The sequence below is a fragment of the Castor canadensis genome, chromosome 7 (genome assembly GCF_047511655.1).
Source record: "Castor canadensis chromosome 7, mCasCan1.hap1v2, whole genome shotgun sequence".
NCBI classification, from domain to species: Eukaryota; Metazoa; Chordata; class Mammalia; order Rodentia; family Castoridae; genus Castor; species Castor canadensis.
This window is the reverse complement of record NC_133392.1, coordinates 76,733,721-76,753,844: the sequence shown is the minus strand read 5'-3', so window position 1 is coordinate 76,753,844 and position 20,124 is coordinate 76,733,721. Positions and strand designations below refer to the sequence as shown.

At 36.4% G+C, this 20,124-nt stretch overlaps 1 protein-coding gene across 5 annotated transcripts in view; it reads right to left on the bottom strand.

Annotated features, from left to right (window-relative positions):
- Window positions 1-20,124, bottom strand: part of Mapk8 (mitogen-activated protein kinase 8) — a 91,240-nt gene that overhangs the window by 14,590 nt on the left and 56,526 nt on the right. For 3 of the 5 annotated variants that reach the window (XM_020164215.2, XM_020164216.2, XM_020164217.2), the window contains exons 2-6: window positions 16,596-16,766; window positions 13,018-13,147; window positions 8,272-8,330; window positions 8,030-8,168; window positions 1,785-1,950 (exon numbers count right to left, since the gene is read on the bottom strand). In XM_020164215.2, coding sequence (XP_020019804.2) covers window positions 1,785-1,950; window positions 8,030-8,168; window positions 8,272-8,330; window positions 13,018-13,147; window positions 16,596-16,717 — 616 coding nt within the window. In that variant the 5' untranslated portion in view covers window positions 16,718-16,766. Of the gene's footprint in view, window positions 1-1,784; window positions 1,951-8,029; window positions 8,169-8,271; window positions 8,331-8,589; window positions 8,679-13,017; window positions 13,149-16,595; window positions 16,767-17,851; window positions 18,051-20,124 lie in introns of those variants that run through there. The other 2 variants (XM_074079370.1, XM_020164219.2) reach the window with 2 other exon arrangements.

Sequence of the window (20,124 nt, the reverse complement as noted above, 5' to 3'; positions counted from 1 at the left end):
TTGAGTTAGAGTATCAGACAAAAAGAGAGTAGGTGCTTGCAGTTTAATTTGGGGGTGGGGGAGAATGAGCTATTCAAAAGAAAATAACTTAGAAACTTAGATTTGGGTCTGGAAGTATGTAGTCCTAAATTCTCTAAGAGCTGAAGAGGAAAAGGGCAGGACATGTTTGAGAATTTAGGAAATTTTAAGCCTGTACTTTTTATAAGAATGTACTTAGAGAGTCTGTAGTTCACTGAAGAGTCTTAGGAGCTAAACTGGGTATAACTTTTAGAATTAAACTTTCTCTAAAATTTCATATTAAAATGCATATAACCTTTTTAATATTTACAGTATGATTTAACTTTTAAGGATACAGATTTAGAGGAAAAGTTAATGTTCAAAAATCAGTTCATCAGAGAACAATTTTTTCCCAAGGTTTTCACCTTTGGCAAAAATCTACTAAACCTTCCTCTATAGACTTTAATAGAAAATGGTTACTTAACTTTAAATAACTTTAAGTAATCAGGACACAAATTACATTGAGAACCTTTAGAAAAGCATATTGTTAAAGAAAAAGACCTTGAAGGCTCAAGTTTGAGAGAAAATATTAACTGGGTCAGTGAAAACTTTCTAAGATCATTAAGTCCAATTTATATATAAAACTTGCAGTAAAGGATCGAATTACTTACTCATAGGCAGTTTAAAATACATTTGATTATCTGAAGTAGTTTTCAGCAAAAGACAAATAAAACAAAGTTGTTAAAACAGGTGTGTGTGAGAAGTCACTAAAAGGAGGAAGTACCCTTGCTGGCTAACGTAGTTACTCGAGTAAGCATTACATTTTATTCTGTTTCCTGGCAGAAGGGGCAGGGAGGCAAGGAGATCGACGTCCCTCTTATCGAAGAGAGGAGAGTATATCAGTTCTTTATGATAGTTTCTTGTGGTGCTAATTTCTGATAGGAAGTTATGCCAAGGTCATATTTATAGGACACTGATACATTATAAGTATCTGAAATAATCGATAGTTTCACAGCAAAGCAATTTTCTTTCTGGTCACTTGAAGTATCAATTTTCAAACAAAACCATCAAAGTTTATGTAGACAGTAAGAAAACAGAAAGAAACATAATTATTTAAGAATAAAAGACTGACAGTAAATTTTTAAAGTTTTTTTGTGTGTGTGTGATGAGCTCAGAAAAGGAAATTAAGCTAAAATTCTAATTTTAGCTTAATGGTCTCTTTCCTGAATTGTTCTTTCAGTTTTTTTCCTAGAAAAATGTCTAGGGGATATCTGGGATGAAGCCACCACACTTAAAAACTTAACAGTTTAATTCAATATACTATATGCCATTTCCTTAAGACCGCTTCCTCCCAGAGGCATGGCCTCACTGTAGTCTTCAAGGTTACAGTAAGTGCTACTGCTATTAACACTAATTTCATGGTGTTGGAAATATGGGCAAATATCACTAAAGCACACTAGGATTACTACTAAGATTAAACTAAGTATACTTTATACTTTCCTTGTATATAGTGGCAGGTATGCAAAGGCCATATATTCTGTTGTTTCAGAGGCCATGACAATTCTTTATCCAATGGTAGCGTTGATAGTAAGTAGTAACATTTAAATAAACAAGGTCCCTATGTTTTCCCAAACATTTATGATAAAGCTTACTTTCAAACTCTTGATAAACATTTCAAACAGTGATACATATTTAACTCAATGCATTTCAACTTTAATTATGTAAGAAATCTAATGAACAAAAGAAATAAGTCAGAAGGGTATTTCAAACAAAAAGGGTGTGCTGACCGTTTTCCTTGTAGCCCATGCCTAGGATGACCTCAGGTGCTCTGTAGTAACGAGTCACTACATAAGGAGTCATCATAAAACTCGTTCCTGCAGTCCTAGCCAGTCCAAAATCAAGAATCTTCAAAGTGCAGTCTGATTTTACTACTATATTACTGGGCTTTAAGTCCTTAAAAAAAAAAAAAAAAAGATCGATATATATGTATACACACACACACACACACACACACACACGGAGATTTGCACTTCATAATTGAGTTATCCTACAATTTATAAAACAATTCAAATTAATTGTTCATTGTTTTCACTATAGTATCAGTGCACAGATTCATCATAAATAAGCAAAACTGAGAAGTCAGTTTTAAGGCATTCTAAATCATACTGATAGTATTGTGGTTTGAGGTCAGTCTGGGCAAAAAAAATCAGTGAGACACCCTATCTCAACCAAAAAAGCCGGGCCTGATGGCACTGCGCAGGAGGTATAAATTGTAGTCCAGGCTGGCCCAGACAAAAACTTAAGACCCCACTCAAAAAATAATAAAAGCAAAAAGGGCTAGGGGCATGCCTCAAGTGGTAGAGTGCCTACCTAGCAAGCATGAGGCCTGGGTTCAAAATCCAGCACCTCCAAAGAAGAATATGAACATAAGCAGTTATTACAGAATTAGTAATACTTCATTTCTTAGAAATCATTATTAGTTAGAAATTTTTGGTTCAATACAGTAAAAGATTTGGAAAGACATCTTAAAACTCAAGTAACAGCTGTTATGCCCAGGAACATGGCCCATCCCTGTATCTCAACACTTGGAGGCTCAGACAAGAGGATCAGAAGTTCAAGGGCAGCCTGAACTACATGCCTATACAGTGAGACCCTGTCTCAAAAGACCAAATCAAAAGAACTATTATGGCAAAAGAAAGAGTTAAGTCAGCATTTATATTCATTTACATACTATATTACCAGTATGTTTAAAATTTAATTTAATTTAATTTTTAAAAACTATTTTTAATTTTTGGTAGTACAGAGGCTTGAACCCAGGGCACTGAGCAAGGTAGGCAGGTGCTCTACCACTTGAGCCATGCCTCCATCCTTTTTTGCTTTAGTTATTTTTTGAATAGGGTCTCATGCTTTTGCTTGGTCTGGCCTGGACTGGGCTCCTCCTTACCCTTGCCTCCTGAATAGCTGGGACCACAGGTATGTACCACCATGTCCTGGCTCTCCTCCCCCTACCAGGCTGACCTCAAACCATGATCCTCCCTCGTGTTTCCACATCTGGAGTAGCTGGAATTAAAGATGATACGCACCATCATGCCTGGCTCATTTTAAAGTCACAGGCTTTATACATATCATAAAACAATGGGCCACTCTGCCAGTCCTGGCATTTGTTATTTGATCTTCCAGACTAGCAGATGTTCAGTTCTTTTTCATGCGGGGCTGGGGATCGAATCCAGGGACTCAGTGTTCTACGACTGAGCCACACCCCAGTCCCACAGATATTCAGGTTGAAAGAACCAAAATAGTCATTATCAGTCTGTCCATCTAATTTTCCCATCTGAAATCACAAATACTTGTTCATAAAATTTGTCTGCCTGTAGAGTAGGACACTACTGTTCTGGTGGTACTGGTTCATAAGACTATTTGCTGTTGACACTGCTAAAAAGTGACTTTGTAAAGACCATACACCTAACCCCAACAAGAAGGAAATGTATGTGATGCCCATTAAAAGGATGGCAACGTCACAAACACTCAAGGCTTCACATTCAACATGCTTTGCCTGATAGCCTTGATGAATCTTATCATGAACCAATGAAGGAGGAAAGCATATATTCACAACATAAATACTGCATTACCTGTACTGACATATTAAACACCAGTGATTAATGCACACAAAGAAGTTGGCCTCAAAAACAAAGATTACTTTTATAATGTCTATATCCAGGAAAGCATATTTTGTTATGTAATCATGGATGGGGTTAGAATATGTATAATCTGATGACTTTATGAAATTACATATACAAAGATAGCAGGTTTGGTGAAACTGAAGATAAAAATTTTCATTATCCCTATTCTGTAAATATGTGCTAGTATTTCTAATATAGGATCTCAGCAAAGTAACAATATATGTTCAAGAATAAGCATTATAAACTTTGATGTCTATTTGCTATGATAGAAGATTACTGGCTTTTTATACCAGTGCATTCTAGTCTAGAAAGAAGATTTCAACCTTAAAATACTTTATTATGGAAAATTAAGAGCAAATACAATTTTTTTTTTTTAGAAATAAGTTCTTTTGCTTAAGAAAAATAAATTGCTAAAAAGTATCTCAAAGAATTTTAATTCAGAGCTGGCAGAGTGGCTCAAGTGGTAGAGAGCATGTCTAGCAAGCATGAGGCCCTCAGTTCAAACCCCAGTACTGCAAAAGAAAAAAAATTTAATTGAAGTTCATCCATATATATCAATATATGTATCTTCCCCTCAGATGTTAGTCACATTGCTAGCTACATATGGAGAAGAGTAACTTAGAATTTACATGAATTGGGGGGCAGAGGCAATGGAAGTCACCCAACATCCTATTTTCTCCCCTACATTTTTCCAGCTTCCTTAGTCAGCATGAGTAGTTCTAGTGAATGGGATCTGGGTGGGAACAAAGAGAAGTGCCAGTGTACAATCTTCTGTGGTGCCTTCCCTGGCTTTGGTGAGTAGGAATATTCCAGGATTGTACATGTGGTGGCCTGAGTAGTTGCTGAGTTCTCTGTAAAGCAGAGTTCCTACCCCTCATCACCTGCAGTGGACAAGTAATGGAAGAAATAAACCTTAGTGGTGTTTGACCACTCATTTGAGATTTATTAGTTATGTCAGCAAAGCTAGTCTATTCTGCCTAACACTACAACTGGTGCCAGGAATGGGGTGTTACTACTACATGTTGAGCATCTCTAATCTGAAAACTGAAACCAGAAATACTGAAAGGTTTAGATTTTGGATTTCAAATTTCAAACTAGGGATACTCAACTGGTAAAACTCTATGCAAGTACTTCTAAATCAAAAAACCTCCAGAATCTGAAATATGTCTGGTCCCAAGTGTTTCAGCTAATAGATACTCAACCTGTACAAGAACATAGGATCATGGTTTAGCAGTTGAGAGCAGGAAAACTAGTATCAAAGGTGGAAAGGTGATCCGAATTATCTATTTCATGAAGCTGTTCCCTCTATACTCTAGGTGATCTAAATTATTCATTTTAATAAAGATGTCACCTACCCAGCATGTGCACAGTAAGCCTGAAGCTGTAGAACAGAGGTTGACAACAGGGGTTGACAACCAAAACCTGAACATAAAATAAACCTCAAACTGACCCAAGGTCTGGGGCACTGTCACAAGTCAACCTTGCAGATCCCTGACCAAATGATGTACTGTTTTAAGCCACTTGATATCTCAAGTTTGTTTCTATGCATCATTTTCATGTAACAGTTCTGAAAGTCTTTGAGGGACAAATGCACGTGTAATTTTTTTTTTAATTCCTTGTAGTGCTGGGGGCCAAACTTGGGGCCTTGAGAATGCTATGCAAGTGCTCTAGCACTGAACTACATCTCTGGCCCTTATAAAATTTTTTGGCTGATGAAATTACCTCAGTCTGCCAACAGAAGTCTGAAAGCTTAAAGGTAGACTCAAGGTAGCCTCAAGTAAATCCAATATAGGGCCTGAGAGGTGACAAATATATATTAAAGAGAATTGTAAGAAATACAAAGCCTCTTAAGTTTCTGAGAGAGCTAGCTATACTATAACATTCCATTAAGTCCGTGACCATTCTACATATCTTAAAACAGTGGTTATCAATTCACAGCAGTTTTGCCCTCAAGGAACATTTAGCAATGTCAGGACACATACTTGGTTGTCTCAACTGGAGAGAGTTTCTGGCATGCAGTAGGTTGAGCCCAAGAATGCTGCTAAACATCTTACAGCAAAAAGAATCAATAGTGGTGAGATTGGGAAAGACTGGTTTAAAATGACACGAGTTTCAATCTTTTATAGATGGGAAGTAGGCTAAGAAAGCTGATGAGCCCATGAACATATCCTTCAATACTCACTTCAGATATGTTGAAGGAGGATAACAGAAGAACCTACTCTCATAGACTGTAGCCAGGTGTCATGGAGAGCAGTAGACAGGATGCTACTTGCAGAAATCAAATCCAGGGCCTAATCAAGGAATGTTCCCATCCCCAGAGCAAGGGATGCTCACAATGCTTGTCTGGCAGAATTTCAATAAGAATTAATCTTATGTAAAGGCAGCTGTGACCTTTGCCCTCAATTACAGATGAACTCTGGACCCCAAAGGTTTGGATGAGCCACTCCCCTCCTTTTTTTTGGGTGGTATTGAGATTTAAACTCAGAGCCTTACACTTGCTAGGCAGGTACTATCCTAATTGAGCCATGCTCCATCTCTTTTTGGCCTTAGTTATTTTACAGATAGGGTCTCACATTTTTGCCCAGGGCGCAGACCATGATATCTGTGATCACAGGCACAAGAAAATGGAAAGATAGCTTATATTCACAAATTGAAATAATAAATATTCTTAAGATGCAAAACTAGTGAAGCACTCAACAGATTCAATGAGATCACTGAAGACCAATGGCCTCTTCTTTTTTTTTTTTCTTTTATTATTCATATGTGCATACAAGGCTTGGGTCATTTCTCCCCCCTGTCCCCACCCCCTTCCCTTACCACCCACTCCGCCCCCTCCCTCTCCCCCCCACCCCCTCAATACCCAGCAGAAATTATTTTGCCCTTATTTCTAATTTTGTTGTAGAGAGAGTATAAGCTGGCCTCTTCTTTAGAAACAGAAAAACTGGTCCTCAGATTCATATGGAATCACAAAGGGTTCCAAACAGTCACAACAATACTGAAAAAGAATAAAGCTGGAGGATTCATACTTCCCTATTTCAAAACTCAGTACAAAGCTAATCAAAATAATGTGGTGCCAGCATATGGCTAGACATAAAGGGCAATGAAACAGAATCGAGGTCAGAAATAAAACCATATACCTATGACAAGGGTGCCAAGACCATTCATTGGTGAAAGAATACTCTCTTTAACAAATGGAGCTGGTACAACTGAATGTCTACATATGGAAGAATGAAGTTGGCTCCTTACCTTACACCATATCTAAAAATGAACTCAAAATGGATCAAAAACACATGTTAAAAACCTTTACAAGAAAACAGAAGACCAAATCCATGGTTTTGAATTTGACAATGGATTCTTATATATGACACGAGAGCACATACAACAAAAGAAAAAAAATTCATGAAAACTAAAACTTTTTACATATTAAACGGACATCAACATAGTGAAAAGATGTTCTATAGAATTAAGAGAAAATATTTACAAATTATGTATATGATGAAAACCTACTATATGGAATATATAAATAACCTCTACAACAAGAGTAACAAAAAGAACAACCTAATTAAAACAAGCACATGAAAAGGTGCTAGACATCAGTCATCAATAGGCTATGCAAATCAAAACCACAATGAAATATCACTTCATATCCCCTATGATGGCTAGAATAAAAAAAAAAATCAGATAATAAGTACTGGCAAGGTTGTGAAGAAACTGGAACCCTGTACACTGCTGAGAATGTAAAATGGCACAGCCACTTTGGAAAACAGTTTGACGATCCCTCAACAAGTTAATCACAGAATTACCTAATGACCCAGCAATTCCACTTCTAAGGTATATACCCATAAGAACTGAAAAACAGATATTCAAACAAGTATTTGTGCATGAATTTCCATAGAATTATTCAAAATTGCAGCACTACTCAGAATAGCTGAAAGGCAGAAATAACCCAAATGCCCATCAATGAATAAATGAATAAGCACTCACAAAAATGAAAGAAGTACTGATACATGTTACGACATGGAAAAATCTTGAAAACATTAAACTAAGTGAAAGAAACCTGACATAAAAAAGTCACATATGATATCATTCTACTTATATGAAATATCTAGAACAGGTAAATCCATAGATGCAGAAAGTACATTAGTAAAGTGAGGAGAGAGAAGAATAGAATATGGTGTTTTCCTTTGGGGTGATAAAATACTTTAGGATTTGGTACAGGTGGTGATTCTACAACACCATGAATGGAGTAAATATCACTGAATTGTACATTTTAAAATGGCTAATTGTATTATGTGAATTTCAATTCAATGATTAAAATAAAAAGAACATGGTAATGTGTTTTTTCAACTAACCCGATGAATAATTCCAGCAGAGTGAAGGTGCTTGATTCCACACAGCATCTGATAGAGAAGGTAGGACATTCTTTCATGATCTAGTTCCATCTGAATCACTTGGCAAAGATTTGCATCCATGAGCTCCATGACTATGTAACTTTATGGGTAGAAAAAGATGACAGCTAAATTATACAGCAACAATCTAAGAATAATATACTAACAAAATTTTGTACTAATAAAATTTTAATTAACATACGTACACATCTTGAAATTCTTCTAGGGATTTCTGTGGTGTGAAAACATTCAAAAGGCCAATTATCTGTGGTAAAGCAAAGTGACAGAAAAATTAGAAACTTGCTTCCTAATGCTTCATTTGAGCATGGTAATACATGGATTAAAAAATCACCAGCAAATCTCTCAAATTTTATGTTCTAAGCTCAGGTATATATATATATTAAGGTTTTTTGGCCAGGAACTGGGAAAGGGGAAGCACTGATTAAGAGGAGGCACAGAAGATCTCAGGGCAGTGAAAATGAATAAATGAATGTATTTGTTCAAACCCACAGAATATACCATACCAAGTGAATGCCAGAGGTTGAGGAATGTCGCTCAGCGTTAAAGCACTTGGTGTGCAAACCAAGACCCTGGCTGGGTTCGAGTCCTAGCACTGCAAAAAGAAAAATAAAAGCAAACCCTACCATAAATTATGGACTTTGGGTGGTAATGATGTTTTAATGTGAATTCATTAATTATAACAAATGTACCACTATGGTGGGAGATGTTGATTTTGAGGGATGCTGTACATGTGTAGTGGCAGGAGATACATGAAAACTCTCTGCATCTTCCTCCCAATTTTGCTATGAACCTGAAACTGCTCTAAAAAAAAAAAAAGCCTTAAAAACAAAAGCTCTTATCAACAGAAGGGCTTCATATTATGGACACTCTATTCTTATATTACACAAATATCTACATAATTTGTACTTCTACTAGTTTTATTCAACTCAGTATTTCTATATAATCTCAGTCCTTTCCTCCCTTGGTTTCTAATAATATTGCATTTTCCCAGTTCTTTTCATTCCCAGTCAAATCCACTATTTCATCTGTAGGCATACTCTCTCTTTCTTACCATTGTCATTAAGCCTTTTCTTTTCTATGTTTAACCATTCCCATAAATAAAGACATTATGCCTTTATCTCCAAACATCTGTATGTGGATAATTCCCAAATATGCATTAGAAGCTTTTGCTTATGAGTTCCAGATATGCATTGCTACTTACATGGACATTTAGCAAATAATATGAAATTAAACTAATTTTCATTCCTATCTAAACTCCTTAATTTCTCAGTGTGCTTCTCCCTTTTACAAAAGAAGGCTCAGAGTGATTTTTTTTTACTCCCTTTTCAATATCTGCACCATAATAAGTATTGAAAGAATGCTGTCTGTTCTGCAGCCTCTTTTTTTCCATTCTCTGTGTATACAGGTCAAGTATTCTAAAATTTCATCTGGACTGTTCCTACAATAATTCCTTCTAAATACCTGAGTTACAGACTGAATGTCTGTGTGCCCCTCCAGTGCCCTGAAATTTGTATGTTGAAGTCTAAGCCCCTAATGTGATTATATTTGAAGACAGGACTTTTAGGACATAAGGGTTAAATTAGGTCTGAAGAATGGAGCCCTCATAATGGGATTAGCGGCCTCAGAAGATCAGAGAGAAAGATGTCTCTTTCCCTGTATCCACACACTGAGGAAAGGCCATGTGAAGTAAAGCAAGACTCTGGCCATCTGCAAGTCAAGAAGAGAACCATCAATAGGAACCAAATAGCAATACTTTGATCTTTGATTTTCCAGCTTCCCAGAATTATAAAAGTAAACTTTTGTTGTTTAATCTACCCAATCTATCATATTTTGTTATGGAAGTCTGAGCAGACTATGACAAGTAGAGTCCCTAGCAATGGTTTTCTGAAAATCCAGCTACTACTTTACAGTCTGTCATCTGGCTAAAAAAAAAGACCTGATATTATTTACCTCCTCAAAAACTTAAAGCCAACAAATATGTTCCAAATTTCTCTAGCAATACAACTGAAGTCCTCCATAGTAGAGTTAATTTGTTCCATCTCCATTTAAGTATTACACTAGATACTTTAACAATGCTAAAATTGTTTCAAAGAATGTTATTTTCAAAACCTCTTGATGCCTTTAAACATATCACTCTCTATGTAATTTATTTTCCTACTGAGCTTAATTATCCAAGATGGACCACTTTTGTTAAATCTGCCAACCCCTAGTTCTTGTCAAAGTTAACTATTGTCTCTACATGGTCCTCAGTTATTGTCTATGCTATTATGATACTTGATACCCAGTAATGTTATCTCATTTTCACAACAGGGTCATCCTGACCACACAAGATCCTTCTTAGAAAGAACTGTGGCTTAGTCCCTTATTTATAACCCAGCACACAGCAATACATCTGACACCTATCTTAAAATGCTGGCTAACAATTTAGGGATGAGAATGTTTTTGTAGAAATAAACTTCATGCAGGTAGAATCTATATTATTCATCTGTACATTAAGCCCTGATTACCAAAAAAAATTGTTCAGTGAATAAATTCAGAAAAAAAAACAGATCAGAAAGGGTAAAATAAACTTAAGATAAGGGAAGTGTTAAAAGTGTCTAATTGCTCTAAATAAATTTGAGTCTCCCAACCAGATGAACTGCACATGTGGAGACATGGACAAGTAGTAAAGCTATTCTCATCAATATCTGGGAAATCCAAGAACAGAAGAGAGGTGTTAAAGACTAAAGACATACAGACACAGAAATGAGGTGAGTGGTTACTCTGGTAAGTGTGAGAGGTATAGGAATGACAGCTAAAGAGTACAAGGTTTCTTTCTAAGGTGATAAAAATATTCTAGAGTTGACTGTGTGATGGTTGCACATATCAGTAAATATACAAAAAAACCTATTAACTGTACACTGTATGGTATGTGAATCATATTTCAAATAAGATTAAAGCAGACAGACATCCCATTTTTCAAGGGGGAAAATAAAGGAAATTGTATCAATTTAGTTAGGCAAAAGTCAAGGATTTGGCTGGTAGCATATAACTAGTTTGAAAGAAATAGTAATGATCAGAATCAAGTAAAAATTCATTGAGAAACACTGTTTCCTTCTGTGGACAGAAACAACAAAGAATAGCAATAGATGCAGCTAGATAAAGTATATGAAGGTTTCAAAGGGGCTTTTTGTGAAAATGTCTCTAATAGTAACAACCATGTGAAAAAGGTACAGAAAAGGGGGCTGAGTAATTTTGACAGTTAAACATACATTTTTTGCAATATGCCCAAAGGTTTCATCTATTATGAAAACACCCTGAGTAAAACTGGGAAGTGAAGCCAATAAAATAAAAGCCAAAACAAACAACAACAAAAATCTCTAATACTCTAAGGAGAGTAACCAAATTTCCTATTTGAAATCTAAAAAGGAGCAAAAGAAAGTAGTGTACTTAGTTCTAGGAAGTGGGGAGGAGAAGGGAGGGGAGAAGGGAAGGAGGGAGACAGAGAAGGGAGGGGAGGGGGAAGGAAAAGGGAGAGGGGAAGGGGAGGGCAAAAGAGGGGGGATGGGGAAGGGGGAAGGAGGGGAAGGAAGGAGGGAAGAAAAAGAGAAAAGAAAAGAAAGAGGGAGGGAGGGAGGGAGGAAGGAAGGTGAAAGAAAAGGAAAGAAAGAAAGCAAAGGGGTAGCGAGAAGATGCGACTGTAACTTGCTAGCAGGCCTCTGAAAATGTGAGTCAAATGGTGACATGATTTCTAAACAGAATCTTAATGATAAGGTCTTATCAGAGGATTTGATCAGATATGTAGCAACAGTGTGCTAGGTAACTTATCAAAATGTGTTCAGAGATAAGTAACCAGGTTAAAAGAGAAACTCAAAATCACCCTTGAAAAGAAGAGCGTGTGTCTTGAGCACCAAGGCTGCGCCACTCCTGACAGAGGAATAATCGTGTGAGACATGCTTCCCATGTACTTCATTTAATAGAAGGGACCATGTTTCTTTGCAGTCATCCATGCTTGGGAGGAAGGATGAACTGGTCCTTAACAAAGGAAAAAGTAAGGCAACAATACCAGAACCCTCATCATAAAACTAACTGGGTCAACAGGATAGAAGGTGCATGAGCAGCTCTACCAATGGTTAGAGGCCACCAGCAAAACCTTGGTGAGCAACATGTCTGGCTGCCACATGAAACAAAAAAGGCCTCTCCAGTCAGATGTTTTCAGTCTAGTACTTCATAAAACTGTCCTGAACACAATTTTCTCCTAGTTTATTTCCTCTCAGCTTGGACCGATCATTCTGTTAAAATAATAAAAGTATCAATATGCATAATATAACCTTTAAAATGCATAACTATTTGTTCTCAAAATGAGTAAAAGGCTTCACAATCATTAGGGAATATAATTAGAAATGCTTTCCTAATTCTCTTTAAATATTTTCAAAAAGTTTCTGCTGAACTGCTTTATAATCACTGGTTATTCTCTACATAAAGTGATCACTTTAAAGAGGTAGGGGTGGGGTGGGGAAAAGTGATAGGAATTTTGTATTTCAGGTGATTAAGTACTTAAAGTTCCAGGGTCAAAGTAAAACAATTTCATCTCTGTGCTAAGGATACAGGTTTTTGAAATGCCAGCTTTATAGAGAACAAAAAGCAAAAAGATGAGATCAAGCCTCAGTAAAACTCCTCATAAATTAGAGGAGTTAACTTAAAACTCCTCTTATAAATTAGATGCCAGAATATTACACAATCTAAATTTCAGATTTCAAAAATAATCATTTTTTTGATAATATTTTATAAAGTTGAGGAAAATTTCAGTGGGTTTATCCCTTTTAAACAATGTTTCAATCTAGAAAAACAATTTAAACCCTCTAATATTTAAAACAAATCATTGATATTCATGTACTGATGGGTAAATCTTGATTTCATCTATACTTAAGAGATCTAAAATATTCACTTACATTTTTGTGATTAACACATTTCATAAGAACAAGCTCTCTGTAGGCCCGCTTAGCATGAGTTTGATTCTGAAATGGCCGGCTTAGCTTCTTGATTGCAACATTTCTTTCAAGAATGGCATCATAAGCTGCACTGTAATAAGAAATTCACAAACAAAAAAACTTGAGCAAAAATACATAAAACTGAATTTTGAAACAGTCATGCAGATTACTCACTTTCTCCAAAGATAAATGCATCCAACTCACTCTCCAGTCTGTGTTGTTCCAAATGTGTCTTCTATACTTATAACTATTTCTTAAAATGCTACTGGCTTCAGAAATAACTGACTATGAAGACAGACACCCTGCTTGTGTTATTAAAGATCCACCTACACGGATGGGCACTGAATGTACAAATGCTTAATATTAAGGCCCACTAGACAGCTTAAAGCCTAAGTGAATCCTACAATAAGGAGAGGCAGGATAACTCATGGTCATGAGTGCTATCCAAAATACTTGCTAAAGAATTTTATGTAAATACATTAATGCAATCCTTTTGGACACAAGAAAAAAGAGCACAGAAATAGGAAGGTACATAATGAAAGTTTATTTTGTAATTTTTAAAAAAGTGTTGAGGAACTAAAAAAAATTGAGGTATTTACAAATATGAATGCTAGCTTTGAGGATATCAGAAGCTGCTTCATAACTGTTACGTACACCACCACATTTGTTACTCTTTACATCTTCCACCACTCCATATCACTTACCACATGTCACCTTTCAAATATGACAGGTCAGGGAAAGTGAAATACAAATAAGGCCTTTAAAATTATTGAATTTTATGACTGAAAGACCATAAAGACCATTTGGACTCATCAGTATCTAAACAGGGTCTGCCCAAGGTTAGCCAGAAAGTTAAAAGCAAAGCTAAGACTAGAAGACTAAGACAGGAGGCTGTGCTTTTCATACTGGGCCACCTAACATTCTATAAAAGACTATTTCTATTTATGTAATACTTGGGAAGCCAATTCACTACTGATTGTTATTTCTTCACCTGACTGAAAATGTGCATTTGTTTTGTAGCTATCTCATCATATCAAATATAGCACAGAACTGTGTGTATATGGAGTAAGAAACTGGTACTACATAAATGGATATATGTATCCATTCTCTCTCTATGTATATATATAAAATATAACTACTGCATGTAGATATATACATATACCAAAGTACACATATTATAATTCTTAGTATAAAAATGCCATGTTTAAAAAACAAAACCAAAACCACATGCAAAATTATTAGAATTCTGATGGCTTCAAATAAATCAGGTTTTAATCATTAAACTCATTCCTATTAATTTCTTAACTGTTCGAAGTATCTGAGTTGATTCCACTAGTTTGTATCTAAACAAAATTATATTTCTAATTGTTGATTCTTAAATCTGCACAGATCAGAAATACCTAGGGATTCAGAGGCTCTAATTCAGACCCAGTGAATCTTACTATCTATAGTTGGGGTCTAAAATAATCCTTAATGTATGTATGTAGTACTGGGAATTGAACTCAGTGCTTCACACTTGCTAGACAGGTACTCTATTACTCTCATTCATGCCTCCAGCCTGTTTTTTACCTGGTTATTTTTGAGATATGGTCTTCCCTTTCGCCCAAGCTGGCCTGGACCATGATTCTCCTATTTTACACTTCCTGCTACACCTGTTGAGACTTGTGTGCAGCAACCCTCTACTCCCTCAACATTTTTCCAGATGGGTTCTGGTGAACTTTTTTGCCTAGGCTGGCCTTGAACTGTGATCCTCCCAATGTCAGTCTCCCAAATAGCAAGCATTACAGGCATGAGCCACTAATGCCTGATTTCATTTTTTATTTTTTCCCAAATTAAATTCTTCAGTTCATTCTGACAGCAATACAACGAGTTTTGAAACTTTGGTACTTAATACTTGTTTATTTCACAATAATCTTTTATGGAAAGTATTACTTTAAGTAAAAATTTGAACACAGTTATTCCTTAACATAGGAGCTGTTTAACAGGACTTAAGTTCCTTTCCAATACAATTTTTTATTTTTTAATTCTGGCACACAAATTTCAAAGTGTACTTACGAGAATAAGTGAAAAAACAGAAACATTAATGTATTTTTTCAGTACCATGAAGTATTTTCTAAATAACACAATCCTCATAACTCAGTAACTCAGATGAAAAAAGTCTTAAAAGTATTAATTGTCCAAAGTCACAAAGCTAGTAAATCAATGACATGGACAGAATCTGACTCAGGAACTGGCTTTCAGAATTCAGCCAAAACAGCTTATAAAATGATTCTATAATTTTTGATATTATAAATTACTTTAAGAATACAGAAAAGAGAATAAACATCAATGTTTCCATTATATAAATGTTAGATCTTAATATTTTACAATTGCTCTAATTTTTTTTTTTTTTGAAGAAATGTACTGTAGATAAAGCTGTCTTCTTCACTGTTCTCAGAGGTAACCAAAATCCTAAACTGGGTGTTTAGGCATGCTTTTACATTTTCTGCATATGTAGGCATCCATAAACATATGGTATTGCTTTGCATATTTTAAACTGCTGATAAATGGCACAATGTGTATCTTGCTTTTATATTCGACTCTACATTTTTTATATTATCTCTGATGACACATATAGCTCCAGTTCATTTAAAATGTTGCATAGTATTTCACTATATGACTACATAATTTATTCCACTGATAGACTTGAAGCTAAATCTAATTTTTGCTAATATAAATGATGCTGCAAAGAACAGCCCTATATCTATTTGTATCTTTGTGCACATGTATAAGAGTTTTTCTAGAACCTGGCAGAAGTGCTGGATCATAAACACGTTAGATTTTTAAAATAGATTTTGAAATAAATTTGGTTCACAAAGATGTAATACAGAAATAATTATACTTGAGTGTGGAATTTCCCAAAACATTAGCTTATTATGCTAACTTGGTGCTTTTGAATTATTAACAGAACTATCCCAAGGAGCATTTTGCTCCTTTATAAATTTAAATATGTAAGTTTATAACAGATTATGCTGATCTATAAAGTCTGGGTCTTTTGTAGAAATTAGCTTGCAAATCAATTTTAAAGATATATATATATGTATGTATACGTGAGTTTTGAAACATTTATAGTGAAATATTAGCTGACTTCATTCCCCAGTGTGAAATAAGATATCTGAAACTCCAGAGTTTCATTATAGTGTGAAAGTGATGATTAAGTGAGGCTTCTTATTAATTAGCTATGGGAATAGATGTATACATGGAGTTAACAAGTATACCACTTATTCTTTCCAGATACAGACGTGTCTCTTTATGGCTTGTAACCAAGCATTTAATTATAAATCTGTACTTAAAGATAGCAGTGCTGGTTAATAAAGTTATGTTTTATGAATAATAATAAAAAGACCACTAATCCCTGAAGAAAAAACTTACTATATTATAGAATTTTTATAGTCTTACTTTTTTGAGGCAAGTTGATTATTTACCAAAATGTCTGCATTACAAGAGGAAAAAAGGTAGCAGTTAATGACTCTGCCTCATTTTTGGCAGTAAAAACTTACCACACTATTCCTTGAGCTCCTGAGCCTATTGGTTTCAAATTCTGATATCGTTTCAGGACTGTGAATGTAGAATCCCCAATCTCTACACTATAAAAATTGTTGTCTCGCTTGCTTCTGCTCATGGTGGCAAGCAATTAATTTAATGGCTTCATCCAAAAATTCACCAAGAGGCTGCAAAATGAAGCAGAATGTAGAGTTAAAAATGAACTTGTTTAAAATTCAGGTCCTTACTCTCTTCACTGACAGACTGCTAATCATGTTCAAAGAGCTACTTCATTAAAAAGCATTATTAAGAACAAACACAGAGCACGTTTAGTAGTATATGCCATACTTCAGTAAATGGCTGATAAATTATTTTAAAAACACTTTTATTAGAATGAACAGTTTCTCCAAAGAAAGTCACTGTTATTAATGCAAACTTACCTCACCGAAAGAAAGCAAATGATTGGAACTAAACATGTTCTAAAAGTCACCTCCACAGTTTTAAAACCAGCCCTTTTTATGTGTTTATTATAGCATAATGAGACTTCAATTTTTTTGAGAAATTGATAAATCTTCATTAAAAAATAATTAACAGTCTTGTTTAGTGTCAAGTGGAATGCCAGGCTAGTAAACTAGTTAGCATACATAGTACCTGGCTAGCAAATGAGGTACTCCCAATGTAACAGATCCTCTGACCTCCAACAGCAACACACTGGTATAATGCCTATGCTGAGGTTATAATGGTCAAAAGGCTGAGAAACAGGGTAGAAAATATAAAATCAAAGGGAGAAACTGGGGGGGGGGGTGCGGGGAGGGGTTAGACAGAGACAGAAAGAATCCAGAAACAATGCTGTTCTAACATGTTTGGAGCATCAAGAGAATCATTTAAGTTCTGACCACAGTTCTTTTACCACCAGTCAAATGTCAAGGCAGACTTTTCCTACTCATTGAGTATAGGATATTGACAAATCTATTATCTCCCTATTCTTAGTAGATGAAAATAGTCTAATCTAAAATGGTGGTGTACAACTATAGTCCTAGCATTCAGAAGGCTACTGCAGGAGAGGATCACTTGAATCCAGGAGTTTGCGATCAACCCAGGTAACATGACAAGTCCCAGTTTCAAGCAAAACAGAAAAAACAAAATGCATACAAGACAGCTTTAACCTACCATCCACTAACCCAATCAATTATGAATCCAGTTAGGTCTACAGAATTACTGTTTGTGTTTGCAAGACAATGCTAGAAATAACAAAAAAAATCCTGATACTTACAATGCAAAGATTTAATTCAACAAATATTAAGTGCCTATCATGAACCAAGCACTGTGCTGTATCCTGGGGCCTGGTTACAAACTTTAGCAAGAAATTGAATTCCAGTATAAAAGGGTGGAAGTCACTGAAAAGTGGAGAGCAAGAAAATGCCTTGACCAGACTCCTGGTATGTGGTTATTATCCTGCAAGAGGAAAGGGTGCAAGAAACAGAATAGGAAAATTAGAGAGGTTACTGTAACAATCTAGATGAAAGTGTTACCATTTAGCTGAGTGGGGGGTCCTTTTGTTCTACTCAGATAGAAATAATGAGTATGTAAGGAGCAGCTCCTCTAATGGTCACAGACCTGGGCAAAGTGCCAAGGCTTAAGGATTAGGCTGACAATACTCAGAAGCTCATAACTTCAAGTCCTGAGAACTAGAGGCTTATAGCTCAAGACTCTACAGGCCAGACTTCTGGCTCTAGATGCTCAGGTTGGAGACTTCTTGCTCTGGGCTTTGTTTGCCAGTGGCCCAGCACTCATCAGCAACAGCGAGTGTTAATAGCTCTGAACCCCTGGATGCTGGGACCCATGACGAACAACAGTTCTTGAGCCTTGGGTGTCAGAACCCTTGACCTTAGTGTTACTGCTAAGGCTCTTAGGGCTCAGCAGCTTCCTGGAACTCTTCTGGTGACTGTGGCTCTTCGCAGCTTTCTCTATGCTTCTACCATCCTTTGTCATCCTTACTGTCTTTGCTAGCCACTGTCACTATTGTCACCCCCCCAAACTCTTCAGCTGCCCTTTTGCCACTACTGCCATTGTTATTGCTGCTACAGTGCAACTCATGTTCCACTGCCTCATTTTTGCATTACCAGCTCAACCTACCCTACTTGTGATAAAAATCAAAAGTAGGCAAAGAAAAGACCATTGAGGAGAAGAATTACTGAGGCTAATGCTGTAACACCAGCAGGGACAGCACAGGAGGGTATCTACTGAGCTAAACAGCCTAGTTATATAGCCAGGAGAGTATGGCAAGGGTGTCTGAACTATTCAAAGGCCTTTTGCTGGGCCACCAGGGGAAATGCTCCCCATTCTGCAGGTAAGTAGGGTCATATAGCGTTCACAGAGTTTTGTCTTGCTTAAAGTGCTGCTTCTCAAGGCCAGTGCAGCCTGTATGGAATGGTCATGACTGGAGCATGCCTTCAGTTGTGGTTGTAGTGGTACTCTACAGCTCAAGTGCTCTCAGAGTGATTGTAATGTGTCCAGAAAAGCTAGGTTGCCATAAGGGCAGTATGGATGGCTTTAAGTAAGGGGTTTCTTGGCTGACAGCCATAGGGAGGTTTCCCTGTCTGTTAAAAAGAAAAGAAAAGCTTCTCTTTATTCTCAGAATAGGATGGTCCAGCAACCAGAGGATCTATAGTACCCACACTAAGTCTTAGCAAATCATGCAGACAGTTGAACATCAATGGTCATGATTCCCTAGGAGCGATGCAACAACAGCAGACCAGCTTTCAAGGTTAAGCAGGAAGCCTTAATCAGGGGTGCCATCAGCAGAAACCACAGTTGCAATCCCTAAAAACAGGAAACTAAGAATCCTCTACTCACTTATACTCAATAGTGCAGTACTTACTGGAATTTCTGACTCAAGCACTATGAACACAATGGTAACTAGCACCTAGCTCGTTGAAGAGTTTGTGTTCAAGACAGAAAAGGGAATGTAAACTGAGTATTACCGGCCTGACCAAAACTAAAGCTGTGATAAGGGAAATGAGAAGGAGCAGGATGCCACAGAACCCTATGATAGTCTGGGCTCAGGAACCAATGGATTCCCTTGACAACATGATATTTAAGCAAGATCCAAACACTGAATGAATTAACCAGGCAGAGAGAGAAGGGGGTTTTCTAGGCAGAAGAAACAGCACATGCAAAGGCTCTAAAAAAATTCACCAATTTTAACCAGGTGTGGTAGTTTGGACCTTTAATCCCATCTACTCAGAAGGTGGACGAAGAAGAATCACAGTTCCAGGCCATCCCAGGCCAAAAGTGTAAGCCCCTATCTGAAGAACAAACAAAACCAAAGGACTGGAGGTGTGGCTCAAGTGGTAGAGAGAGGGCCAGAAGTACAAGGCCATGAGTTCAATTAACCAGTAATGGGCAGGGGGGAGAGATGCACCAACTTTAACTGTACAATTTAATGAGTTGTGGTAAATATATACAATCCTGTAACCAACCACCACCAAAATCACAATATAATATTGAATATTTCCATCACCTCAAAATGTTATCTGTATGGTC